The 27,765-nt window shown below is 44.1% G+C and overlaps 1 protein-coding gene across 1 annotated transcript in view; it reads left to right on the top strand.

The window, feature by feature from the left end:
• The window catches only part of AMOTL1 (angiomotin like 1), a 108,039-nt gene that overhangs the window by 61,572 nt on the left and 18,702 nt on the right, over positions 1-27,765 (top strand). Inside the window, exons 5-8 of the mRNA XM_068554604.1 lie at positions 2,502-2,646; positions 3,834-3,923; positions 22,478-22,623; positions 26,023-26,172. Coding sequence (XP_068410705.1) covers positions 2,502-2,646; positions 3,834-3,923; positions 22,478-22,623; positions 26,023-26,172 — 531 coding nt within the window. The remainder of the gene's footprint in view (positions 1-2,501; positions 2,647-3,833; positions 3,924-22,477; positions 22,624-26,022; positions 26,173-27,765) is intronic.

The following is a 27,765-nucleotide window of genomic DNA, read 5'->3' as shown; positions in this document are numbered from 1 at the left end:
CACATTCGGTCTCCTTCTTAAAGTTTTTGGCTTCCCGGCTGCAATGGCACCCCTGGCATCAGTCTCTCTCTTGGGTTCTCCTGCCTCACCTTCTCCTGCAGTGTCAGCGCTCCCATCCTTGACCCTCTGATCTTCTGTTGATCTCCCTAAGTGGTCTCACTTTGTGACTTCATCTGTCATCTATGCACAGTGAAACAACTGCCCACCTGACTTTCGGACCTGTCTCTTTCCTGCTAACTGTTCTGCAGGCACTTCAGACATGGTATCTCCAAAACCAGACTTTTGGTTTTGGTAAACCTGTTTCTCTTATCATTTATCTTGGTTAAGTCTTGTTACTCTGTCTTCTAAGCTATGAATGTCTGTGATTTCTTTCTCCCTTACCGTCCAGAACAGTCACAGAGACCTATTGATTCTACTCTTCAGTGTCTTTGGAATTTGTCCTTTTAGTTATCTGGGTTCATGCCCTTGTCCTGTCATTAAGCTGTTTATGTTCGCTTCTTACTTGGACTCCTTTCTCCTGCCTTCTCTCCCTACACCCACCCTGCAACCCCATCCTTTAATATGATCTCCATAAAACCTCAGGTGCGATTTATGCTGCTCTCCCCTCCCCAAGCTCTCCCCCGCCACCCCACAATTACCTCTGCCCGTAAAGTCCTTCCTTATGGCGCTTGCTCCTGCCACTTGCCCCTTGCTGTCATCCCCAGATGACCTGTCGTGTCAGAGACATGCACTTCCCTTCGTGGCTCTGTCTTGGCTCATGCCCTGTCTTCTGCCAAGAATGCCAAAGCCCTTTGGCCTTTTCTTTTCTGCTTGGCAAATTCCGGTTCATCCCTCAGGACTCATTTAAAATGGCATTTTCTCTGGAATCTTTTTTATAGAAATCCCTTCTCACCCCTGCAAAATTAATAACTTTGTCTCTAGGCTACCATAGCATTAAATCACCACACCCCTTGTCACATTGCACTGTAGAAGCATATGTATCTGCATACAGGCCAGCTCTAGGCTGTGAGACCCTAAAGACCAGGAATTGTCTTATATCTGTTTCCTCGGCACACAGACACATAATAAGTGTGCAATAGGTATCTGTTAGGGTATGTATTACTTATAGGAGTCTCAGCAGGGACTTTTTGATCTGGGCAATTGGAGTTCCGGCAGTCGAGGTGTCTGCTTTATGGTGACATAGCTCTCCGTGGAGGGACCAAAACACGGTGCAGGTCTCTTGGTGCCCAGGGAGAGGCGCTGATGTTCTCAACCCTGCCACTTTGCCTCTGATTCCAACTTTTGGTAGCCAGGTTTGCAGGTACTCTTTCCCCTTTCTCCTGCATTTATGTTATACAACAATAAAATAGGATTTATTAATTTCTACTTTAAAACGTGCTATTATGTTAGACTCCTGTTCTATCAGTTATAGCTACTTGTTATAGATTTATATATGCCATAGATTAAAGGCTCTCCCAGTTACAGGTCTTGATTTCGTGAAATAAAAAAAAAAAAAAAAAAATTGGTTTTTATCCCATGTCTTTCAACTCCCACATATAAAGAGGTTTTCTATGGTTTACAGTTAGATACAAATCCATTAGTCCTTTATACAGATAATTTCATAGACAAAGGGATAACAAGGCCGAGCGATGAAACCTCTCTTCGTGTGGATTTTATGTTCCTTTGGGGATGGGTAGGAGGGTCTCAGGAGAGCACTGTACTTGGAGTCAGGAAATTAGGGTTCTACTTGTGATCCTTTAGTTTTCCCGTACTTTAATATTTTCCTCACATTAACTAGGAAAAATGATAACAGTTGTAAATTGCCATACTTAATATAAGCGGTTTAAGTTATGTTTATTTTATGTTTATTATTTTTTTAAACATTATATTTTACATTATTTTAGTTTTTGGCTGTGTTGGGTCTTTGCTGATGCACGCGGGCTTTCTCTACTTGCATCAAGCAGGCTGCACTTCATTGCAGTGCGCGGGCTTCTCATTGTGGTGGCTTCTCTTGTTGTGGAGCACGGGCTCTAGGCACGCGGGCTTCAGTAGTTGTGGCACATGGCTCAGTAGTTGTGGCTCGCGGGCTCTAGAGCGCAGGCTCAGTGGTTGTGGCTCGCAGGCTTAATTGCTCTGCACCAATTGGGATCTTCCCGGACCAGAGCTCAAACCCACGTCCCCTGCATTGGCAGGTGGATTCTTAACCATTGCGCCACCAGGGAAGTCCTAAGTTATGTTTAAATTCACCCCTTCCTGATATTTGTACCAAGAGACTATTACCAGGTGACATCAGATGGTCCCACCAGACTTGTGAGTCTGTAATTCACAGGATCCTAATGTGGCCCTGGGAAACAGATGGGGGGGGGGTGGAGTCGGTTGCAGGATTTGGTAGACAAACTTAAGACACAGAAAGGCTGCACTGAAGATACAGCCTTCACAGCCGGAGCATCGAAGAATCAGCATAGCTAAGGCATGGGTGGGAATGTCAGAAGTCTCACTTTCGTGCTGCTTCATTCTTTCAGTTTGAAAAAGAACTTCAGAGAATCTCGGAAGCCTATGAGAGCCTGGTCAAGTCTACCACCAAGCGAGAGTCGCTGGACAAGGCGATGAGAAACAAACTCGAAGGCGAGATTCGAAGGCTCCATGATTTCAACAGAGACCTCCGAGGCATGTCAAGTTCACTCATGTTTTCTCTACCCTAAACGCCCCGTTTAGCTGACAGCCTGACTTCAGGTCCAAGTTATGTTACATAACCTTGTAAATCCCAACCCCCTGGGAAAGGGGCACCAGAGAGCAGAAGTGTTCTTTTCACGTTGTAGGTTGTAGGTTGCAGCACTTAGCCTGAGAAGTGACAACCTCTATGCACGAGGCCCTGACAGGGAGGGAGTATGTGTGCAACTCCTTCTTGCTTTAAAAGTACTTAACGTGACTTGTGTTGTGAATGGGAATGTCTGAAAAGACCAATGTTCCATGCACAACCCTTGCCACATCAAGCTGAGGCATTTAGTTGCATTCTTTGAAAGCCAACAGTTAACACTTGCTTGATGTATAGTGTAGAAGGCAGAGTTAGACACATGTCCCTCTTGGAGAAAAAAAAAACCCACAGTTGTGAAAAGAGTAGATATATATCAACTTCCTGAAAGCTATGGGCCCCCTGTTACAGGATCTTGGCAACCTCCAACATGCAGAATGATCTGACCCATGAAATTATACTTCACTTTCAGTCAGCCAAGCCATTTTTCAGTTCCCTCGTGTCAAAAGACTCAGTGTACTGGCAGTCTGTAGCTGGAACCTACCTTTTTTTTTTTTTTTATTACTGCAAACCCTTTAGTCTTGGGTATTATGTAAGCTCAATAAAGACTTGTTAGGCTGAATTATTTAATTGAATAGATGAAGATTGACCAAATGGCATGAGCAAGCCTAGAACTCACTGAGTAGAATCTTCATCCATTAGGTCATCTTGACTTGTTTCCTGGTATTTATTTGTTATTTTTAATTTTTTGCTTCCCAGCTATAGGGGGCTGATGGTCAAGGTTAGACGAGGGCTGGGTTTGAGGCCAAGGGGACTCAACCCCTTTTCGAGGACTCTGCTGGCCTTGCAGGAACCTGTTCTTCTCTGCCTGCCACTGGTGCGCACCTTGGCATTAGATTGCATAAAGGCACAGCGTGGCGTCTAAGGACTTTTCCTTTTGATGTTCTGGAGCGTCTTGTCCCCCCCCCAAGAGTTGTTCAATTTGGGGCTCCTCCCTGGGCATCTCTCCCTACCCAGCTCTCAGCACCCAGGTCATTTGCCTGTTGGAGGATGACTTAAATGCACGTGCATTTCTTTGTAATCGTTTCCTCTCTGTGCACAGATCGACTGGAGACTGCCAACAGGCAGCTGTCCAGCAGGGAGTATGACGGACACGAAGACAGAGCGGCCGAGGGGCTTTACGCTTCCCAGAGTGAGTCTCCATGCTTACCTATCCCAACTGGGTAGTTCTAAAAACTGGGGGCCTGAGGAAAGAACCCTGTTAGTTTTAAGTAAGTTTTGTGCTGCTTGCTTTTTGTTTGTTAATTTAACATATAAGCTGTTAGGCTGAAGATGAGACCCACCTAGGTCCGCCAGAGACAAAGCCAAGGTTGATGTGTATTATTTCAGTAATGTTTATTCTGACCTCCTTACCTACAGTTTCTGTTTCTCCCTAATGCCCTCCATGGGTATTATAGAGTACTTCCTGGCACTCGCCACTTGGACTAAGACACAGTTCTTTTTCCCCATGGAAAGGGAAGGAAGCCTGTGGTGGGATTTGCTCTTTTGTCACATTCTGTGTGTGCCTAGGTTGAGCAGTTCTGGACTGGCTGCCCCTGGCATCATGAAGCCACCTAAATGTTCCCAGCACGTGTCTCAGTAGGTGATCCTCGCTTGCAAACCATTGAGCCCATTTCAGCCAGGAATAAAATGGCTTCCTGTGCCTCGAGATTTATTGGGAGAATATTCTATTAATTTCACCAGAGACAAATGATAGAAGCAAGTGGGTTTTGAGAAACCATCGATTAAGTTTCGAATTTCTGCACATTCATTCACTGTCCAAGTCAGAAGTGTAAAACTCCAACTGGCTTTTTTGGGAAACTGTTTAGAAAACTGAATTCATTTCTCTGTCATAATTCTCAACAACATTGTGAGTTAAGTGCTCACAAACTAAAGACAGTTTGAACAACAAAAAGTCCTGTGCTCAGACTCTGGCCATCCATTGTATAATGGTGGTATTCTGATGCCTGGGTCCCTCAACACAGCTCTACATTTTCAAGGCTGGGAAACAATTGGTTAAACTTTCTAATTTCCAGTACTATTCGTTGGGGTTAAGCTCCTTTGTTTTTCCCAGATTTACTCGTGATTGCACTCCAGTTTGAGTCTCAGGTTCATTTTTTAAATTCTATTTTGGCAAATGGACACTAATACAGTCTTGGGCTTTTGCATCAGATTCCTTTGCAGTCTTGCAGTTAGGTGAATTGGCCCGTGCTCCAGACTCACATACAAAGCTATATATATCAGCGTCTTGAATTATTCACTTTCCTAACAAAAGTTATTTCTTCTCATGGGTGCAGTAGATTTACCATTTCATCTGAGCTTTCATTTGAAAAATGAGTCCTCTGTACTATTTGCACTTAGAATTTTGACACCTTAATTTTGGGCGATCGTGTGCTTAGGTAGAGTAAGTTTCTTTGTGGCAGTTATGTCAGTGATGTCACTTTGCTGATACTCTGCCTTCTTGTCAGGGGATATTATTTTGTCACTTAGTTTGGGTCAAAATGGAAACGTCAGTGAGTTTCATCTGATGGGCATTTGCTGTAGCCTCCTAGCCTAGGCTGTGCTAATGGACTAATAGGTTTTGGTGTCGTGTGAGTTCAGAAATGTTCCCAAAGATTTTAACCTTCTGGCTCAAAACTAAAACATCAATAACGTAGGCAAAGAGGCCCTTCCAGCTTTATAGGGAATGATTTGTTCTGTGCAAACATATGCTGCTGTGTTCCAGAGGCGTAAACAAGAGAGTCTAGGGGCATTTTTCAACTGTTGAAATGTGCCTCAGTGTTGACATGTGATATAATTGCATCTTGGCAGGACATTTGAAGCAGGTTTGCTAACAGTGATATCTAACCAATTTTTCAGTACCTGGTCTTTTCAGAACACGTTGTGCCTTCCTCACAGCTTTATAATTATTTGCATTAGCTTTTCATCTCCTGGTGTAGCCAAGAGATGGACTTGAGATGTTATTTCAAATTTACAATAGGTTTTTTTCTTAGTGAATTGGAAGAACTCTTTGTATATGAAGAAAATTAACATGTCCTCTGACAAATATAGTGCAGATATTTTCTCCAGTTGTTTTTTTTATCTTTGAATATAGTGTTCTTTATCTTACAGAAGATTTTTCAAGTGACTGTATTTATGCCTTCTAGGTTTTATGTCATACTTAGAAATGCTTTTTCCACTCCAAAATTATAAACATATTCACCTATGTTTTCTTCAAGTATGTTTATGATTTCATTGTTTGCAAGGCTTATATTTTAAAAGCTAATTAGGGAGGCACAGAAGAAGAGAAATTCATGAAGAACTAACCTGTAGGCAAGGAGACTAGTTAACAGATATTTTAGTATCTGGGCAAGAGAGGTAGAGGTCCTGAACTAAGACAGAAGTAGTAGTGGAAGGTAGGAGACAGATAAACAAGTGACAAATTAGTAGGACTTGCTGACCAATTGAAAAATGACAGTGAGAGAGAGAGAAAAGAGTGTGACTAGAGCCACTAGATGTATGATCATCCTTTACCAATAAAAAGCAGGAGGAGCAGGAGGAGTTGGGATTAAGTAACCAGTGAAGGTTTGAGCATGTTGAGTCATCTCATGCCCATAGCTAAGTGAGCAGGTGTAATAACAAAGGTGCAGACATACCCTGGAGGCTGGTGATGGGTGGTGCTCTCTGTCAGGCTTTCCTTTTAGCACGTGGGCACAGAATGGCAGGCACAAATGACTATCTCTCTTCGCAATTATTAATGTGTTCAGTTATCTGTATAGTTTTTTAGAAGCTCTATTGTAAGAGTACTTTTCAGTGCCTAGTAATCATAATTATAAACATTGGGCACTCGAGAGGAGCCATCCTTTTTTTTTTTTTTTTTTAACATCTTTATTGGAGCATAATTGCTTTACAACGGTGTGTTAGTTTCTGCTACATATGTCCCCATATCTCTTCCCTCTTGCATCTCCCTCCCTCCCAACCCTCCCTATCCCACCCCTCTAGGTGGTCACACAGCACCACCGAGCTGATCTCCCTGTGCTATGCGGTTGCTTCCCACTAGCTATCTATTTTACTCCTTTTCAAATGAGCCTTTTGAGATTATAATGCTTGGCTAAGAGAAAGGCAAGTCTGACTGCATAGCAAATAGTAGTGACTTCTCTGGATCATGCCTACCAGGAGCTAAGGCTATGGTGGGAAGCCCCTGACAACCACCTTGGCCAGTGGAAAAGTTAGAAGGAAAGGGAATAATAACATGTTTGACTTTTTTGCTCGGTGTTCAAGTTGAAGCTCGGGGTCCAGGTCCAAGAACACCCAAGGCACTCTTGAAGCATGAGCGGTCAGGAGGACTTCTGTAAACTCTCAGCTAACGGAAGGGGAACATCCTTCCTGGCATGATTTCTAAATTTCCCTGCTGCCCAGAGTAGTTTTTCTTTAAAGAAACAGAATTCTGCTCTTTAGTTGGAGCCTGACGAAGGCCTGGAAGGACTGCCTTGGTCATTACCACTTAGCTCTACAGGTTGAAATGAACATTCAATAGGGCGATAATCGTGCTTCTCTTGGACATGAGATTTGTCTGTATTAAAAATCTTGCTGAATGAAGTGCTTAGGAATTTGATGAGTCTGAGGAGTGTTTTTCCCTATCACCTCATGGCGTTGTGTTTTTCTCTTTGGAGGAATTCAAAAATGTGTGCGTGTGTTTTCTGGTTTTACTTATTTGTTTTTCCAAATATGTTTGCAGCCAAATTGCTCCTTAAAAACAGAGCATCTAGCCAATTTCCTTTCTTATCTGACTGAGTGAAACTGGGACTTCTTGGTCCTTTAGCTTTTTTAACTTACTGAGATTCCTAGTTTTCCCATTCACTTATTTGTCACATGTATGTGTGCGTGCTTGTGTACACACACACACACACCAAACACAGGCCACTGTCCACTAAACACAGTGCCCTGGGAATGTCTGTCATCATTCTTAGCTCTGTCTTCTAAATAAGTGAAACGTTTTAACTGTTTCTTTCTGAAAATTGGTAACTCTGCAGAATTTCCATCACTAGTAGGTCAGAAAGCCAAAAATAAAATATTAGATGTGGGGAAACTAGACTGGCACAGATGATCTTCTTATATTCTTGAGTGGAGGGGGAGCTGATTAGCTCTGGCAAACTTGTATTATTCCAGGATGAAACCCAGTCATGTTACAGGATGGCCATCAACTCATCTCCCCACCACCACCCCCTTAGGATTCTTTAGGCCCTATGGATTCAGCATATTCGATTAAACTGAAGTCTATGTAAGTCAGATTCTGGCTTTTGTTAAATGTCCCTGTCCAAGAAAAAAAGGTTTTTTGGACATTCATTTATTTGTTTAAATTAATAAGTAATGGGTGTAAATCAGTCAAGACTAATTCATAGGATTTGATTTCCCTTATAATCCCCATGGGTTTAAAAATGAACCAAAAAAGAGTGTGGGACCACTCCATTAAAAATAATAATAACTTGCCATTTTCAATGTATCTTATAATCGTCATCTTACCCTTGAATTTTGTCTTAGGTACTTTGATTTTCTGTCTCTTATAGAACATTAAAGAGACAAAAATAATTTCCTAAAAGAAAATCCCTCTGGTTTTTGTATTTCCTCTAAGGGCTTGTGTGAAACACAAAGCAGAAACTACAATGACATAAACATTAATTCTGTTGACCTACATAGAGCATAAGGAGCTTATTCTGAATCCTCACTGGGTGTCATTACATCATGTTGTGGGTTTCTATCAGGCTTCAGTAGGAAGGAGAGGTTAGATGTTATCACACGTGGATGCACCGGGCTTCTTCCCCCTCTGTGGGCCTGCTGGTGCTTGCAGCTCCTGACTCAGTGGGAAACCCCTACTATAAGCACCTACTCTGCCTACATTCTCTATGGGCACCATTCCTTTGCATGGATCTCCTCCACTAGGTGAGAGAACTATAGGCATTCTTTACCAACATCCATCCCCAACCCTCATTAAAACCCTTTGGATCTTTATGTACCTGGCACTCAATAAATGTTTATTGAGGGACTGAGTAAAAGTGGGAAATCCCTGTAACAACAGGCTTGAAATTCTCATCATGGTGCATCAGTATCAAAATGTTCTTTTTAGCTCAATGTCTCCCAGTCATGTTGGGAGCTACCTCTGGTTTTGCTCAGTTATTTCAAGCTATTAGGCGAAATTATTAATGAACTACCTTCAGAATAAGAAGCAACTTAAAAATGCCTGATTTTTTTTTTTTTTTTGCCTTCCACCTTCCCCCTTTCCTTCCTTCCTTGGTTTTTCAAATAGGAAGATATCCAGGTAAGGGAAATCTTCTACTATGAGGAACAGTAGTATTTTTTCATGAAAATGACTGCTCTATATACTACAATATAGTTGACTTCTGGTTCCCTGACTCCTTCTCTTTACTCTGCTATGGTTATGTTGGAGATGAGAGCTGGCTATGGTATATGAAAGTTTTTGTAGCAGCTGGCCATATTTTCACACTAACCAATCCATAGACCATGCCAGACACCACAGATCAGCTACTGGGCAAAGGGGGAGGAATCGTCCACGAAGCCTGCCAAGGTGCATCTCTTAAACCAAGAAAATGTTCTTGCCCTAAATTAATGATTCTCCTTTTAAGGAGATGATCTTTTAGATGACGTCTATATTTAGTAGGACTGTGCCATTCTAAAAAGCAAAGGTTTTGTAGGCATGGGCTAAAGCAACTAATGTTGGATCAGTTACTGTATCTTCTGGTTCCTGGGCTCTCACTGACATGTTCAGTGACCTGAAGTTAGATGCTTAATCTCCCTGTACCTACATTTCCTCTAAAGAAATAGAGGAATAAATCTCCCCATTTAGGCAGCAGAGCTCTTCGGGCTAATCGGTGATAGGAAATGCAAAGAAGACTTTATACCACGCATTTATTCTGCAACACTTCTTCCTGCTCCTTTGCAACCTTCCTCCACCTTCTCTGAAAGGACCTGCCAGTTTTCAGGGTGGGGTCAATGGGCCGTGTTCCCAAAGAATGCCTGGGTGGCCCGCCGAGCCTTGCTGGGTTTGGAAGGCAGAGCATATGAGTGCTTAAGCCGCTTGATCAACCTTGACAGGCAGCACCAAGAAACTTCAAACCTCCATGACAACCAGCAGCGCACCCAGGCTGCAGGGCATCTGTTTATGTTCCATCAAATCTTCTCCCCAAGTGTGAAAAGTAATGTTCCTCAATTTAGACCGATTTTCCGTTCTTAAAAAACCAGAACTGATGGCAGAACGGTCTCTTGGTCATGTGTTGATATCCAGTGTCTAACAGGTGAACGTGGCTTATGATTTTCACCTTGTTGGTTTTTAAATTATTTATTTGCTTAGCATTCCTGTTTGGGGATTGAAAAATCAAGTTTCTTGAACTTCATTACGATCTGTGTTCCTTGCACTCGTAGCTAGACGGATGGATGGAGGAAGCACAGACTGAAAAACAGACTGAAACTCATTTGCATTTCATGTGGCATCAGGGACCCCTCACTTTCGCTGGCAGTTCAGAGGCAAGAAATCCACGTTCAGGTCTCGGCTCAAATTAAATGGCAGTTATTCAGAGAAGGCTGCCTGAGATAGGATCCGGTCTTCCTTTTATATACTCCGCCAGTAGCCTGTTCCCTTTGTAAACAGTCATCATACTGCAAATAAGGAACTGTTTGGATGATCATCTTCTCTCTTCCCTTACTAAACTGTCCACACCATGAGGGCACGGACCCTGACTGTCATCCTCACCATCGTATTCCCAGGTCACTGTGTTTCAGAAGCTGGCACAGTGCCTGGTGCTTAGAAGCATTTAATAAACATTTATTGGATGTTGAATGAAATGATGACCATTATCACGTATTCAAAAAGAGTTATTGGCTACCTACCATGCATGCGCAGTGTTCTAGGCCATAGGTCAGCAAACTCTTTCCGTAAAGGGCCAGAATGTAAATAATTCTCTGCTTGGGGGCCATAACTACTCAACTCTGTCCCCGTAGCCCCAAAGCCACCATAGACGAGCCATGGACAAGTGGCCTGGATTTGGCCTGCAGAGCATAGTCTGTGAACCTCTGCTCCAGGCACTGGTCATGGAAGAGAAAGGGAAAGAAGAAACCCCAGCAAAAGGAGGATGGAAAATAAAGAACTTCAGAAGTATTTAGGTCTTATTTTGTAAATTGTGCTAATTTATAAATCAGGATATAACTGTTATTTTCTTTCCTGGGAGAGTTCCACAGTCATCTTTTACTTAATTCCTAATCGGGTGAGCGTGATTATTTCACATTAGATAAACTGAGACACATACAAATGCAGTCACAAACCTTAGTTACCCCAGTGGGGATCCACAATTAGCTAACGATGGAGACAGGGCTGGGCAGGACAGCTCTGTGGTTAGCCACGGCTAGTAACTGCCTGGGTAGTGAGGTCTCAGGGGTGCCTCTCCCAGCAGGACCATAAATCCTCCCATAAGCATCCTGCTGTGAGATGATGTCTGCAGATCTTATATACCAGGCTTGGAAAGGACCTGAAAGGTTACCAGCGATACACGTGTCCTCTGAACCAGAGCTCATTAAAAGGCCATCTGATGGCCGTTGTGAGTGACAGTGTTTCCGGAGGCTGTTGATCTAATGGTTCAAAGTTTATCTTCAGGTGGAGTTGCAGGGGTGCTCCCTTGTCATCTAGCCTTCAGGTCCTGGTTCAGGTCATCTAACGGCAGTAACAACTGCCACCACGAACTGAGCACTTTCTGTGAGCCAAGCACTGTGCTAGCCTCTGTAGGTACACCGTCTCTGTTCATCCTCCAAGCAGCCCTGTGAGGTAGGTGTTACAGGTATTTAATAGATGAGGAAACTGGGGCAAAGGAAGGTTAAGCAACTTGTTCATGGTCATACAGGCAGGTAAGTGGAGAAGACAGGTTTTGAACCCAGGGCATCCTGACTCTGTAGAGCTACTTCCTGTGTACCAGGGAGGTGGGAAGAGGTGGCAGGGTTGGACTCCCCATGATTTTAGAGCTCATTTAGCGTGGCCTCCATGCTTTGTTAAAGAAGAAACTGTGACCAAGGATGATCAGATGACTTGTCCAAGGCCCCCTAGGCGCTTAATGCAAGACCATGACAAGAACACCTCCTTTTTCTTGTTTTTTCCTTCCCCTTCTCCAAAGGTCATCTCTGTTGGCTCTGGGGGTGGTGAAAGATTTCACATTTTTACCCAGAGAAGAATCCAGCCTTAGTAAGCGAACATAAATAATTCTTGTACTAGAAGTCTTACTGCAAATTATTTAGCCCAGTACTGTGACTTAATAATAATGTATTCAAGTCATCTCAAATGAGTTCTAACTACTGGAATGAACATTCTGTGTTTCTGACTTCTACATCTGTCTTTGAACCAGAGCCAATTATAATAAAAGGCCTTGCTGGATAATCCACTACAGATACAAAAACAAAAAAACTGTTGAGACCAGCATAGAGTTTAGACTCTTAAAAGTTTTCTCAAAATGTCTATGAAATTAAACTCTTTGTTATCTGGATGATAAGAATAAAAAATTAGCAGAATACAATGAGTAACCCTGTGGTATAGTTTCTTACAATTAGTTTTTGAAATTATTTTTGGTTCATGAATTGGAGGGAGAACATACAGTTGTATCTTAATGGAATCCAAGAACTTTGACAGGACAAAGTGTTTGCTTTAAGTTCAGAAAATTTGGTCTTGGACCATTAAAAATAAGCTTGCATCTGCTACTAATTTTCTTCTTGCCGACAAAGACTGTGGTTTGGTAGAAAGAAGAAGAATAAAAGGATCTGCTCAAAGCAAGTTACAAAAATGACAATGGGAGGGGTCGCAGAAGTTAAAGGAAGGGAGAACATATAATTGCAGGTGATGCATTTCTTTCTCCCTGGTCAGTCCTAGATTGAGTCACTTCTGTCCCAGATATTACAGTTTCCCCGGCATCAACTTCTATCTTTCAGCCAGGTTTTGGCGTTAAGCCATATCTGCCCTTCAAAGGGCCCATTTAGAAAACATCGTTTTATTATACATATTATGATAATGCTTTAATTAAACCAAATATAGGTATATAATATATACCTATATGTACATACAATAAAGTGTACACATTTTAAGTGTACAGTGCCATGAAATGTGACAATGGCCACAGTCCAGCCCCAGCACAGGTGCAGCTCTGTCCTCTGCAGTGAGTGGCCTCCCACGCCATCTGTCTGCCTGCCTCACTTTTCACTCCTGTCAGGTCATTGCTCTCTGCATTATATCCAGGCTTCATGGCTGTTTTCTGCAGGGGCAGCCAGATTGTCTGGTAGGGTCTTACTTTGTCATACCTGGAAATAGACGCGTATGTTATTTATCTTTCTTGTATTAAGAAAAGAGAACGCAAAAAAGGACTTCTGTGGAGGTTACAGAAAGTGTAAGTTATCAGGTTTAGTTGATAATCGATTCACGCGTAGGTGTATAGTCAAAATCAAATGCCCTGTGCATCCTGTATTTATGTGGCATTTTTAATTCATTGCTTAATGTGTTATTACGCTGTCTGCAGTGACACAGAAGTAGCAATACATTTTTACTTCAAGTTAAAAAAAAATAAAGTGGAAGGTTGAACAGTACATGTGGAAGCTGAGCTGGATGAATGGGTGTATATTCAGTCAAGTGAGTTTGCAGGCTACATATGTATAAATCTAGGCAGGTAAAAAAATACCTATGATTTATACCTGGGTGTATAAGTATAGTTTCTAAAATAAAAATGCAATATGAAGAATGAGTAGATTAGAAAAAGTTATATTAAGAGAGCTTTTACTGGTATTCAAATAAATACTTTACCAAATCATACCTGAGATATTTTTCGTTTGGTGCTACAAAAAGTAGCACTTTGGGGTGTTAAACTCACTTCCTGGATATTAAAGAGCAATAGATAAATTAAGTATGTTAAGACCAAAATGTGTTGTTTTCCTCCATTAGATTAATAGAAGATTTTGTGGTTAGGCTTTGTTACTTTCCAGTGATAAGCATCTGAAAAGGATCATTATTGAGTTTTATTTTAAATATCCAGTTAGAATTTGATCTTGTATCGATAGGATCCTCTTATTCAGTGACTGTTGCCTAAACTTGTCATATTTCTTTCTTCACATATGCAACACTTCCGCTATCTTAGATTCCTAAAGTCCTACAAAGATAGAGGGGTTTAGACACATTATGAAGTAAGCCCAGTAGGAAGGATAAGTCAGACAGACATCAGCCACTGTACCTGAAGTACAAGCAGAATATGGTATAAAGACTCGTGAAAGAACTACTTCCCCCAGCAAAGTGTATGTGTGCAGGTTCTCCCATACAGGAGAGATCTGTTTTACTGAAGGAATCAGAAAAGCTTCGTGCAGTGTGTAGCCTTTAGGGTGGGCCTGGGAAACTAATTTGCATGTTAGAGTAATTTTGCTGCCATAATACTTTGTAAAAGGGAAAGTTTCTCTTTTCCTTTTAACTTGGAGCAACAAAGATTGAATAAATCCTTCACGCTTCAGGCTTTGCCTCCCTTTCTCGTATTGATTCATTTCGCCAAAAAAATGTCTTCCCTACATGTTAACAACAGCCATTTCCACAAATCTGTGTTTCTCTTGTGATGTCTGAGCCACTGGCTTTCAAACTCAGAGCTCTTGTTTAAAAGGAAGCGTATCTGGAAGCCCAGTATGTAAAACGCATGAAACCCGAACAGATTTCTGGTTGAGACAGGGGTGCGTTTGTCAGAAGCCTCCTCCTTCCTACGTGGCCCACTGCACCCCTTTTCTCCTCTCCCCATCCTTCTCTTTCCCAGGGCTCCGCAGAACAGAGTTTAGTTGAACTCCCCTTCTTAATTTTCTTTATTACAGAATTCGTTTTAAAACAGTTCACTCTCAGCCATTTAAAACAAGCCCTGGCTGGAGTGTCCCTGTGTTTGTTAACAGACCTATTTAGTCTCCCACTCACAACCCTTGTCTCCCGTTGCCTGGAACCATGGCAACCTGCACATGCATACAGGGAAGGCAGAGAGCCCAACACCCTTTTCTGAAATAACGAGCTTCCTTACCTGAGAAACTTTATCAGCAAATTTTTAAAAGATAACAGAAAGCCAAACCAGGGGCGTATGGGGTCAGCTTTGTATTCTATCGCTTTTTCATTTCTGAATGAATGAGTGTGGCTTTTAAAGGTAGGTTATCTCTTATGTTGTTTTGCATCAAATAAACCTCATGTGAACATATCACTCTTACACGATGTGAACATTGCTCTGTTTGGCTTATATTTTGGGGATCTCTTTCTGGGTTTGCCAGTTTGACACTCAAACTGGGGTGAAGGGGTGAGGGCAGATATAAGAATGAGCTTCCGAGGGTAGCATGTCTTTGAGGCAGAATGAACCTAAATAGCTTTGCGGATAGTGAAGTAGTTGGAATACCTTCCTATTATCTTTCCACTCCCACAACCTCAAAAGAAGACTTCCAAGGGGATCTGACTTCAGTTACCCCATAAATCATAGCTGACCCTCGGAATAGTCTCCTTCCCAGCAGCTGCTCAGAATTATAAGATATGGTGCCGGGATATGGAACTCAGGGCCAAAGAATCCTGAGGAAGAAGAAACAGGAGGAAACATTTTAGGAAGAGATAATATGGCAAGTAATTATTCAGACATCTTTTCAGAAGAGGGAGTCCATTTTATCAGCATGGTGAAGTGACTAGTTACCAGAGTCGGTGCCATTAGTGTTGGTCAGGCTTGTCCTAAGGCATTACTATCAAGTCCTTTCTTGGTGGAGATGGGAATAGAGGTGTAAAGAAACAACAGAGAGTGTCTTAGTGATCTTTTGGTTACAAAAAGAAAAATCCAACTGGGCTAGCTTAGGCCCAGATAAGAGGAATTTTTTTTTTTTTTTTAAAAGAAGTATCTTTGTATGTGAAGGAGGCCCCAGGCAGGACGTGTAGGCAGGCCTCGCAGGGGCCAGGGGCCAGGGGCCGGGGGTCTGGGCTGGCCTGTTTGTGAGAATCAAGGGGCAGATGGTTTTGGGGGGCTCCGTGTTTGTCCGTGTGGCTCTGTTTCCCGCTCTCCCTCTCACCGTGGACTCTCATCCATCTCTCCATGTCCACGTGCTTGAGTCCTCAGTCTCCACCGTGTGCTTGCTCTGTTTCTCTAGTGCACGCGCGGGATGTGCTCACTAGCCTCAGAGCTCGGCTGCCTCTCCGTGTCTGCGTCCCCCTCTCGCCCAGGCTCCCCCTCACACGGTCCCAGACCAGAGACTCTCCGTGACTCTGCTCGGGTCACAGGGCCCTTCAGGTTTGATCCTGTCAAATGGGGGGTGGTGGGTAGGGGAAGGTGAGCAGGGTCTTGTGATGCAGACGGGCTGCTCAGAACTTAGCCCTGTGAAGGGAGGAGTGTAGTAGACATGCTTCCAAGTGGAGTGTTGTCTGAGCAGCCACTGTGAAAGCTGTCTACTCCAGGTGAGGACACTCTTGCCTCTTTTTGTTTTTTAATTGAAGTATAGTTAACCTACAATTTTGTGTTAGTTTCAGGTGTACAGCAAGGTGGTTCTGTTTTATATATATATATATATGTATGTATGTAGGTATATATATGTGTATGTACGTATACATATATAGTCCTTTTCAGATTCTTTTTTATTATAGGTTATTACAAGATATTGAGTATAGTTCCCTGTGCTGTACAGTAGGTCCTTGTTGGTTATCTATATATAGTCGTGTGTATCTGTTAATCCCAAACTCCTAATTTATCTCCTCCTTACCATCCCCTTTGGTAACCATAAGTTTGTTTTCTATGTCTGTGAGTCTATTTCTGTTTTGTAAATAAGTTCATTTGTATCATTTTTTTTACATTCCACATATAGGTGATATCATGCTATTTGGAGAAAGAGCTCTCTTCTGCCTTCCAAGCATTCTAGTGAATTAATCACCCCTTGGTCAAGCTGGTGGCAGCCAGACTCCTCTGTCCCTCCAGCTGTATTGGGCTTAGGGAAAAACTCATCAAAAACCCATTATATCAGGAAAGGCCTAGAAAATTAATTCCTCCTTGAGAAGGGCCAGGTTACAACATTGCACCCCGCCATGAGCTCCAGCCATAAGTTGGAGCACTGCATTAAAAACCAGCAGCGCAGCGCACGGTGCCCTGACACCTCCACTGCCAGATCCCACGCCCATGTTCCCTCTGTTTCTCAACAGAGGTTACTAGGGTCCACCACCCAATGGTTCAGCTAGCAGTCAAGCTTAGTGCTCAGATAGTAATTGCAGAAACTCTTTCACCAGACTGTCCACTTCGAACCTTACGCAGAGCTGGCAAAGGAGGGTAAGATGGAAGGGGAACATCTTTGAATTCTGGGCCCTGTTCTCATTTCCATCCACTTCTGCTCTTTTTCAAGCAAAGAGACTAATCTAGGGGTAGAGGCACAAAAGCAACTACCATTTGACCTGTTGCAAGTATCATAGCTCATCTTGCTTCAGATTTTTCAGTTGTCAAGTAGAGTTGATATAAGGACTCAGGAAGTGAGGTTCTGTTGTAAAACTGAAGGCACAGTGCCTGGGTGTCATGTGTCTTAGCTCTTGCTGTTTATTAAGTATCTGTTATGTGCCAAGCCCCATAGTAGGTGTTTTACAGGTCATCATTTTAATCCTCGTCACAGTCCTGCAAAATAGGTCTTCTTAGTTCCATCTGAGGAGATGGAGTCTGGAGAGGGGAAGTCACGTGTCCAAGGTGAACCAGTATGTTGAAGGTGCCAGAATCACACCAGGTCGGCCTGGCTACAAAGCCCATGCCATCGCTGTGGTTTCCAGAATAAACTGTGTGCGAGCAGACATCCTCTGTGTAAATGGGACCGGAGCCATCAGGCTAAACAACGCCCTGCTCCACACAGTTGAGGGTAATTCATATCCACTGAGTAAACAGACCATTCTGGGCAAGAGTTCCCTTGTGTCAACTTGCCTGTTCTAGGAATTCTCAGTATATACATTGGAGCACAGCCAAAAGTTCAGTGTGAGGCTGATCTTTGTTGAGATCCATCCCAAGGGGGCTGAGCTAATAAACAGACTGAAAGGACTTTTCCTGTGAGGTGGTTTCACTCATGGGACTCACCCTTGGCATCTCCCAAGAGATAACTTTTTCCAGTGGTTCTGACACACCGAGTTCCCGTGTCTCCAGGGAGTTAAGGGGCACAGTGACCCCCACCACATAGGCTCACTGCCCGGACACCACCTCCTCCTCACACCCTGGCCTGAGGTAGGGGTCCTTCCTGTGTTGTTGCAGTCCCTGCGCAAGCATCTGTTAGAGCAGCTGGTCACATTGCCTCTGCCTGTGTCCCTGCCTCTCTTCCCACCTGGCTGAGAGCAGAATGCTCCGTCCTCCACCCCATGTAGCCCAAGAATTTATCACAATTTTTCGACAACAACAATAACCTTGGCATTATCACAGTTGACATTTACTGGGTACTTAACTATATGCACTTTGAAGTGGGTACTGTTGTGATCCTCACCTTAAAGGCAAGAAAACTGAAGCACAAAGACGTTCGTTTACTTCATGTCACAAAACCATAAGTGGTAGAGCTGGATATGAACCTGGGAAGCTTGATTCTAGATCCATGCTTTTATCTAGTTCTCTGTAATGCCTCCATGTAGCAGATGCTTAATTAATTAATATTTGCAAAGGGGCGCACATGAGGATTAATTGCTGTATTTTGAGATACAGGATATGATTTGTGACATACTTAAATTTGTGCCACAGTGAGCTGTGTTACAATGGCGCTCTCCCACGCCTCCTGCTTCTGTTATCCTGTGGGTCTTCATCCCCGCACGCTTGCACAGCAGAGGCACTATAGCGCCGTGCCTGTGAACATGCATTAGAGAGAGGCCGATGCCGGTTCTCGCTCTCCCACTGACGAGCGTCACTTCTGTGGACACGTTACTTATCCTTTCTTAATGTCATGTTCCTCCACTGGAAGATGGAAATAATAATAGCGCCTACCTCTTAGAGTAAACTTAAAGGAAATAATATAAATGGAGTAATTAAAGGGAATAATATAAGTCACCATTCCTGGAACACAGTACCCATTCAACAAACATGAGCGGGTTTTGTTATTATCGCAACTGTCATGAACATCGGTTTTTAAAACTTTGCCATCGAGAACACTACTTCCTGTCAATGGACAAGGAGTTCTGAGCCAGTGTGAGTGATACTAACTGATATTACTTCAGCCTGAAGTCTAAAGTCACCAAACTCAGGACAAAGATGTTTGGACCCATGAATTCCAGAGACCTGAAAAGCATTCCAGACCTAATGGATGGAGTCTTCGTCCGATACCCACATCTTTGTCCTGATGTGCACACTGTGAGGTTCAGGGAGCCTGGGCAGAGAAGGGAACCAGAGACGTTCAAGGTCAGTACCAGCCATCTGATGAGTGGTGGCTTCAGAGGTAGAGTGGACTGCTGCATAACAAAGGCTGTCAGGAGATCCCAAGGATGCCAAATGCTAAACGCTAACAAGAGCTGCCATTTATTATACCATCGGCAATGAACTTGGCACACAGTAGAGAGTCATTCATTCATTCCTTCATTCATTCAACAATATTTATTGAGTCAGACAATGTTCTAGGCTCAGGAAATCAATAATGACCTAAACAGGTAAAGTCTTAGATATTTAGGTCCTTTTTTACTTTATATGCATCATTTCTGTCAACAGAGTCATCACAACAACACCATGATCTAAATGTTATCTTTCCTGTTTGATAGATGAGGGAGCTGAGACTCAAAGAGGTTATACTGTACCCAAAGCCTCAGAGCTGGAAAGTGGTGAACCTAGGATTTGAACCCAGTTCTTTCTGATGCTAAAGTCCATTCTCTATCCGCAATATGATACTGCCTATCAAGGGAATAGCAACTGTTGGATGCGTGTGTGTGTGTGTGTGTGTGTGTGTGTGCGCCTGCGCATGTGTGTTGGAGGGGAGGGGAATTCATTAATTCAGAAATCCAAATGTTTGTCATTGTGATACAGCAATAATTATGACCATCAATTTGAAAACTGCAAGAAGCTCTGGTTTTGGCCTCTAGACTTTGCCTCTGGCCAAAATTGATGTGTCCTTGACTGCCCTCAACAAAGACAAGAACTGTTAAGCTTAGGTTGACAAGCAGGTAGAAGCTCTGAAATCGGTGGTTCATTGCCAGGCCTGCCCACTGAGTAACTAATTCCGGGGTGCCCTCCAGAGCCTGGACAAGGGCAGTGGGCACCATGCCTGTTCAGATGTTGTCCAAACCCAGGGAGTTAGTGCTCAAATGTCAGTAATTTTGCACAGAAAGCGTGAAATGCTCTGGTCCGCCCTGGGCAGTGGATGGTAGGGCCCAGAGCCAGTGGGCTGCTCCTGGCCCATTTGTTTAGGCCTCTTGCATGCCCGCTCTCCATGCACTGGGAAGGAAATTTCGGAGGCAGCATTTCATGCCACTGAAAGGGAGAAAGGAGGAGGGCAGTTGGTCATTGCAATGGGGTATAAGAGCCCAAAAGTAATGCTCTCTTCTGGGTCAGAATCTTGGTGGCCTCGTTTTGTTTCCGAGAGGTGCCGTTATTTCTAGGCATCACAGCCAAGGCTCGCTTTACAAGTCTGCTCCTTCATTCTGTTCGTTCCGAAGCTGTTCCGTTGCACCCTTTCCCGTCGACATAAGCTCACAAAGCAAGGGCAGTGCAGTCAAGCGGGAAGGACGTTGTAGTGGCCATCAGCAGACCCGGAATCTGGCCCTGGCTCTACCCCAGCTGGCGGGGCACCTTGGATGAGTGCCTTTGCTCCTGGGCTTTCCTTTCCTCACCCGTAAAACAAAGGGGGCGGAACTGGATGGTGATGTTTCCTATGACCCCTTCCGGCTTTAAAATTGCGAGTTGTTTATTGAGTATTGGCAGCCTTAAAGTGTCTTTGCCCTGTATTCAAAACCACATTTTTCCCGCTCCTTACAGACAGCGTTCTTTCTATTGCTTCAGTGCCCATGAGGCTGGTCCTTAATGTTTGATAACTCTGCTGAATGAATGGATGGCTATACAAGGAAATCATGAATGAGTGAAACCGCTGTCACGTGCTTGCATAGCTTTCAGACTTTGGTTCTTGGTGTTTCAGTTTGGTTTGCTAGGAGGACTAGATAACCAGTACGAGGCATCTGAGTGGTGTGGGCACAGAGAAATCAATTTCTAACTGTTGTTGCTCTTACCCTTATAATTATACACCCTGTTTTCTACAAATTTGGAAGAGTGTGCATAGGGTTTTGTAACCACCTTTTTTCAACAATGACGATATTTTTCCTCATCACTAATATTCTCTTACTTAGCTTTACTGGGTGCATCCTATTCTATTGTAGGGTTTACTGTAGTTTATTTAACCAATCCCTTAATCTTACACAGTAAGTCCATTCAAGTTTTTCCACATTATAATCAGCATATCTAAATATTCTAAATTACTTTAAAAATAAAATATACAGGCATACCTTATTTTATTGCGCTTTGTTTTATTGCATTTTTTGCAAATTAAAGGTCTGTGGCTACCGTGCTTTGAGCAAGTCTCTTGGCGCCATTTTTCCAACAGCATCTACTCCACGTGTCTATGTTATGTTTTGGTAATTCTCACAGTATCTCAGACTTTTTCATTATTATTATACTTGTCATGGTGATATGTGATCAGTGATCTTTGATGTTACTGTTTTCATTGTTTTGGCATTTTTTAGCAATAAAGTATTTTTTAATTAAGGTACCTACATTGTTTTTTAGACATAATGCTATTATTGCGCATTTAATAGACTACGGTATAGTGTAAACATAACTTTTATATACACTGGGAAACCAAAAAAAAATCACATGACTTGCTTTACTACGGTGGTCTGGAACGGAACCCGCAACATCTCTGAGGCATGCCTGCATTGCTTTTGTAACAGGAGAAATGTTTTCAGTAAATAATACTGATCTCGTGACAGCGGGGGCCCTGCCTGCTTAAGGAAACTGGTGGATGAGTCTATAGGAGAGCTGTGTGGAAGCCACTGCGAGGCAGCCTCTCCTCTCCCTGTGCAGAGCAGCAGTGATCACCGGCAGCTACAGTGTCACTGAGTGAGAGGAAAGCTGTTTCCCCACATCCAGAGCACTTTGTCTTTCCTCTCTTGAGCAGAACTAAGAGAAAAGGTGAGGCCAGGTCATATGGAAGAGGACCCAGCCAGAGACTGGAGGCCTGGGTTGAAGCTCCCCTCTACTGGTGGCCTCAGAGCGAAAGCTTAACCTTCTGGACCTTGGTTTATTTTTCTATGAATGAGAGCGTTAGTATTATCGTTAGTATTATCGTTAGTATTGCCTGCCTTTCCATCACTGGTTTGGAAGGTAGAAGCTGGAGAGCTTGTGAGCCTGAAAGGAAATCATAGGTCCAAGGTTAATTTGAAGCCTTAAAGTAAATGTTGTACAGAAGTGAGCCCCTGAGAACACAGCGTCACTGGTTCTTTTTGTGCCGTCCATCTCTGGAACTGTGACCTGGACTATACCTATAGTTGACAGTGGTTTTTGAGAAAATCCTTGCTTTACACACCACCACTGTGAATAGGGAGCAAAGGCAGTAATTCAACCCTCTACTTTTTGTATGCTTTTTTTACTTTTAATCCTTGCCAGATGTAGACTGGCAATGAGCCCAGAGGGTGAGGTTGTTCTGATAGAGGTCGTTTTGTTCCCATCTCCCTTCTAGACAAAGAATTCTTGAAGGAAAAGGAGAAGTTAGAAATGGAGTTAGCGGCAGTGCGGACCGCGAGTGAGGACCACCGGAGACACATCGAGATCCTGGACCAGGCTCTGAGCAACGCCCAGGCCAGGGTCATCAAGCTGGAAGAGGAGGTGAGCCCGCGGGGTGGGGCATGGGGTGGGGTGCGGTGCGCAGAGCGCCGAGGGCCTCCGTTTCCGTTTCCTAACCCAGCAACTTTAACCACAGCCAACTCCAAGGGAGTTGAGTCAGGCGAGCGATGTAGGTGACCTCCCAAATAAAAATGAATAAAAACAGAATTTATCCACCCCAGAGCCGGGCAGAGGATGAGAGGCAGACGTGAATAACCATCAGCAAAGAGTTCAGTCTCAGCCATAAACCCAGGCTGCTGCCCACTGGCTGGCAGGTGTCCAAGGCTGAAAATAAATGGAAGGACTGGGAACCACTGGTGCCTGTGGAGAAAAGAGACTCAATTAACAGTTCAAGTGCTGTGTCTCTGGGCTCTCGATTGCGTAAAAAAGGCCAAGTCTTCTGATGGGGTGGGATTGGGGTGGTGTTCAGCAAACCTGTCTCCAATTTTCAGAAGTTGGCTTGGCCGGGTAATGACCCCCCAATCCAGGAAACGTTGATGCCGCTCAAGCGTGATGGGTTTAGCGGTTTCTGATGAAATCCAGCCTTTAGGTGAAGTTTCAAGAAGTAGACTTTGCCTTTAAGCCTGACTGGGGAAGTAGAATGACCACTCCTGAGGTGCCGGCTAGGGGATCCGGGCTGTAGACACAGCAGCACAGGGGAGCCTCTTGCATCCGCTGTGTGTGGTGAGGCTGAGCCGAGCAGACCCACCGTGGAGAGTAGAAACTCAAAGTCACAGAGCGGCATGACCGAGATATTCTCCACCAGGACCGAGTTGGTGCTTGGCACGCAGGAAACAGCACTGTTATTAATCCAACTGCTGTTGCTGTTGTTGTCGACAATAAAAAGCTGTTCCTTCAGGAAACATCTCCTGGCGCCAGGTGGCTTGGGTGTCTCGGCAAACTTCAGCTTCAAGGCTAATGCAGCTAAAGGGGAAGATTGTTAAGTCAGTAGGATCTTGTCCGTTCAACCTGTCCCATTAAACCCCACAAGTCCTATGTACAGTTTTAATACTAGCATGAGGATCCCAGGCAACAGCCCCAGAATCTCTTCCTTGTCACCAGCAAGCAACTCATTAAATAGGAGAACATCTGCTACAGAAAGTGACCTTAACCCCTGAGGGACAGGAGGTCTGCTTTGAGGAAGGGAGGCCAGAACTCATTCTGAGGGCACTTATCAAGGCTCCATCTCCATGTATGGAGCAAAGGAAAGTGATAATTTTGAAATATTTTAATTTTAATATTTCTGTTAAAGCAAAAGTTGTGAACTCCTTGAAGACAGGTTCTTTATAATCAGCATTATGGGTCTTTTCTCGTCATTATATCTATATAGGATCTGTGTTTGATTGATTGTATGTAACTTCTCCAAAATGTCTCATGTGTCTGGCTTCCAGTGTCCCTTCTTGTTCTTATTAAAGTTTCTTTTGAAGGATCTTAACTCAGTTTAGATGGCTCACACTGAGCGCTTACCATAACTTCCCATGATGGTTAAGGGCTTGGACTCTAGAGGCAGACCACGTGAGTCAGATGGGTGGTGTATCAGCTGTGTGACCTTGAGTGAGTCACCAACCTATTCAGTCCTCAGTTTTCTCACTCGTTAAATGGAGGTAATAAAAGAGTTTACCTTCTATTGTTATTGGGCGGATTAAACGGGATACTGCATATAAAGCACAAAGCTTGGCATGGTAGTGCCTGCAAAATGTTGGCTGATTAATTACTGTTACCACTACTCATCGTCATCATTATATACTCCTTGCTAGACTTAAGGTTGATCCAAGGGTGAATGAGAGAGATCGATGCCTCCAAGAAGCTTGCAGTTGGTTAGTGATAATATTAACTCATTCATTTAACAAATACTTATTGAGTACCAACTGGATGCCAGGTACTGTTCCAGGCCTTAGGGACATATTGTGCACTCTGCCCCAAGCAGACAAATCTCATGGCACTTATATTCTAGGAGCTACACACTCAGAGAATGGTATACAGTCTATGACATGGTAAGTGGTGTATGAATGGTACTCACAAAATAGTTTATCAGATGAGGCTTTTCTAGCATAGGAACCTGCAGTTAGTAGGACCTCAAACAATCAAAGGCACAGTGAATGAAAGAGTCAGATGAAAACTAATCCCACGAGCAGGTATAGAAAAGGCTATAAGTTTCTGTCCGTGACCCCCGGCAAAAGGTCAGAAGCACCTCGTTTTTTATCGCAGTGGTTTTGGCTAGGGCACAGGCATTGCTCCTGGCAGGGTTGCCTGCTAAGTCAGAAACCACCCTTTGCAGCGAGCACTTAAATCGCTAGCATGTTCCAACTTGCCAGTGCAATCATGGGTTGAACTCAGGATCTGAATCACCTGCAAGGCATCTGCATGTCCAGGTGCAGAGTGACAGGAAATAGCATCTGGTGTCTTCTCACCCAGGACCAGATCAAGGAAAAGCCTCAGTCTGATTTTTGGCACCAGTCAATCCCCAGAAAGTTAGAAATGTGCCTGGGATTTATGAACATGGGCCAAACTCCTAATTGGAAGAAAACAAAGTCTGAGGGTCAGAATTTGAAGTGGTTGATCAGTGAGTCTAAATCCATACCTGATGTGACATTTACATAAATCAATTTTTACCTTAATTTGCCTCTCCTCAGTGATTGTGTGGTTTGCGTGTTCATTAGGCCTTTCCTGTCTCTCCAGGGCTGTCATCCATAAAGGGCTCTGACTTCTTTAGGAGAAAATTACTCCACAAGTATCTATAATCAGATATTGTCATACTCATTCACACATACACAAATGGGTACACATGCATAAATACATACAGACACAATTTTTCTAATAGTAATTGGTAGTTATAGAAAATTTGAAAAATACAGAAGAGAGTAAAGAAGATGAGAAATTATTATTCTGCCATACAGACAAACACAGTTGATGCTTTTATTTCCTTTCAGTCCTTTTTCATACATAGATGATAGATAGACAGATAGATAGATAGGCAGGCATAGTTGTGATAATGTTGTATATAATTTTTGATTCTGGATTTTTCAGTTAACATTATAGAATAAGCATTTCCTTATAACATTTAAAAAATCTTTATTAACCTCATTTCCAATGCCTGCTGATGCTATAATGGCTAAGCAATAACCGTGGATTGAGCTCAGAGCTGTATAAATGACTGAAAGCAGGTGTCCTGTTAGGGTCTTCAGTTCCTAGCATCCCAGCTGTTTTAGGTGTAACTGGTGGCCTTCGTGTAAATCTTTTCTGTCCCAGCACACCTGAGGGATAGGAGTGGCGAAGGTACGTGCACTTGTAGTTTAAATAGCGTCTCGAGGTAGTCTGACACACACACCCCCCATCTCCACCCCAGCTTTGAGGATCACTGTCTAAATTCCATGTTCCTTTTTACTCTCCTCCTCCGCTCAGCTCCGAGAGAAGCAGGCATACGTGGAGAAGGTTGAGAAGCTGCAGCAGGCCCTGACCCAGCTGCAGTCCGCGTGCGAGAAGCGGGAACAGATGGAGCGAAGACTGCGCACCTGGCTGGAGAGGGAGCTGGACGCGCTGAGGACCCAGCAGGTGAGGGGCGGGGCGGGGCGGGGCGGGGCGGGGCGGGGCGGGGCCCTCGGAGTCTGGCGCATGCGTTCTGTGAACGCCGTGGAGCCGAGCACCTGCTGCCTGCCAGGCTCTGCGCTCTGAGCTGAGGATTCAGGGGTAAACGAGAGCTTTCTGTCCTCCGTGGTCCAGCACAGCGGCCAGTGGAGGAGCCAGCCAGCCCACTCACTGGAGAGACAAACGTCTTGACAGGGAGAAAGCGGTGACCCCTGGGGGCTGGGTATGGGGGAATGCGAGTGCAGACGACTTCACAGCGGAGGACATTTGAGTTGGACTTGGAAGGATGAGTTTGTTGGCCATTCTGGGGGAAGCGTCGGAGGTAGAGGAGGAGTATGCATGGAGGAGAGAGATGAGAGGCACATGGTGGGTCCAGGACAGCTGGGGGCAGCCAGCTGGGGGAGCATACCAGCTGGAGGCAACGGCCAGTTCGTGGAGGGCTTTTGGTCAGGTTGAGAGACTGGATTTTTTTTTTTTTCCTGTAGGATCAGGGGAGGAGCCCTCTGGCGGTGTCAGAGGAGGGGCTGGAGGAACAGATGTTGAAGTCAGGGAGGCCAGCCTGAAGGCTGTTAGTGTCATCTACGGTGTAGTGGGAGTCCCCGGGGGACCTAGAACGGGGGTGAAATTGGGAGGACCAGATCATCAGTGAGTTTTCAGAGGTAAAGGACAGGAAGGAGTCAGGACTATCCCTAGAAAATAATATTGGCCATAAGCTCCTTGTCCTTCTGCCTCTCCCTGTTTCTCCTGGTAACAGCTGTTCATGTAATTCAGCTACAAATAAACTCAGAGTAAAACACCCCAGCCCAGGGTCCTCGTGGGCCTTGGCAAGAGGAGAAGTCCTATAGCTGGGCCGGGCTCCGTTACAAGCGGGTCAAGGGCTCCTGGTGTGTCATCAGCCAGCGCCGTGGGCAAAGCCCCCTATGCAGTTGGAGAAGAATGTGCTCTAAGTTTGGAACCAGGGAAATGCGAGACAGGACTCCATGGAATTATCTGGTGGATAGGGCATAGTGGTTATGGTTGAAACACTTAAAAACACTTGAAAGCATATGCTCTGGCCAGCTCAGCCCTTTCTCATGGCAGCGCACACAGTTCCCTCTGGGTGTGTGTACTTGGCTGGAGATGGAGGTGTTAGCGAGATTGCCCAGAAAATCAAGGAACCCACCCAGGCCCCTACCAACTTGGCTTAATTGATAGCTCACAGGGAAAAGTGAGTCTGTCTCTGGATTTCTGATCCTTCTAACCTGTGCCGCATTCCCTGACATTTCAGGGCCACCCTTCAGCCATTTTCTGTTGCTCAGTTATTGAGATCGTAAGTTCTCCAACTGGAGGGCAGGCTCTCTGGTGTCTGGTACTGTGCTGGCACCTGGTGGGTATTTATGAGTCTTTGGCTGACAGAATGGGCACATCTCAGTATTTAGAGCAAAAAAGAATGTTCTTTTCCAGTTAATGTGCCACCCACACCCTACAGTTAAATTACTTATCCCGGGATCTTCTATTTTGAGTGCTATGAAAACACTCTTCATTCACTTCAGCTACTATATGTATTCTAAACTATATCTC

This window comes from Eschrichtius robustus, chromosome 11 (genome assembly GCF_028021215.1).
Source record: "Eschrichtius robustus isolate mEscRob2 chromosome 11, mEscRob2.pri, whole genome shotgun sequence".
Lineage (NCBI taxonomy): Eukaryota > Metazoa > Chordata > Mammalia > Artiodactyla > Eschrichtiidae > Eschrichtius > Eschrichtius robustus.
The sequence above is the reverse complement of the archived record's forward strand: the minus strand, read 5'-3'. Positions and strand labels throughout refer to the sequence as shown.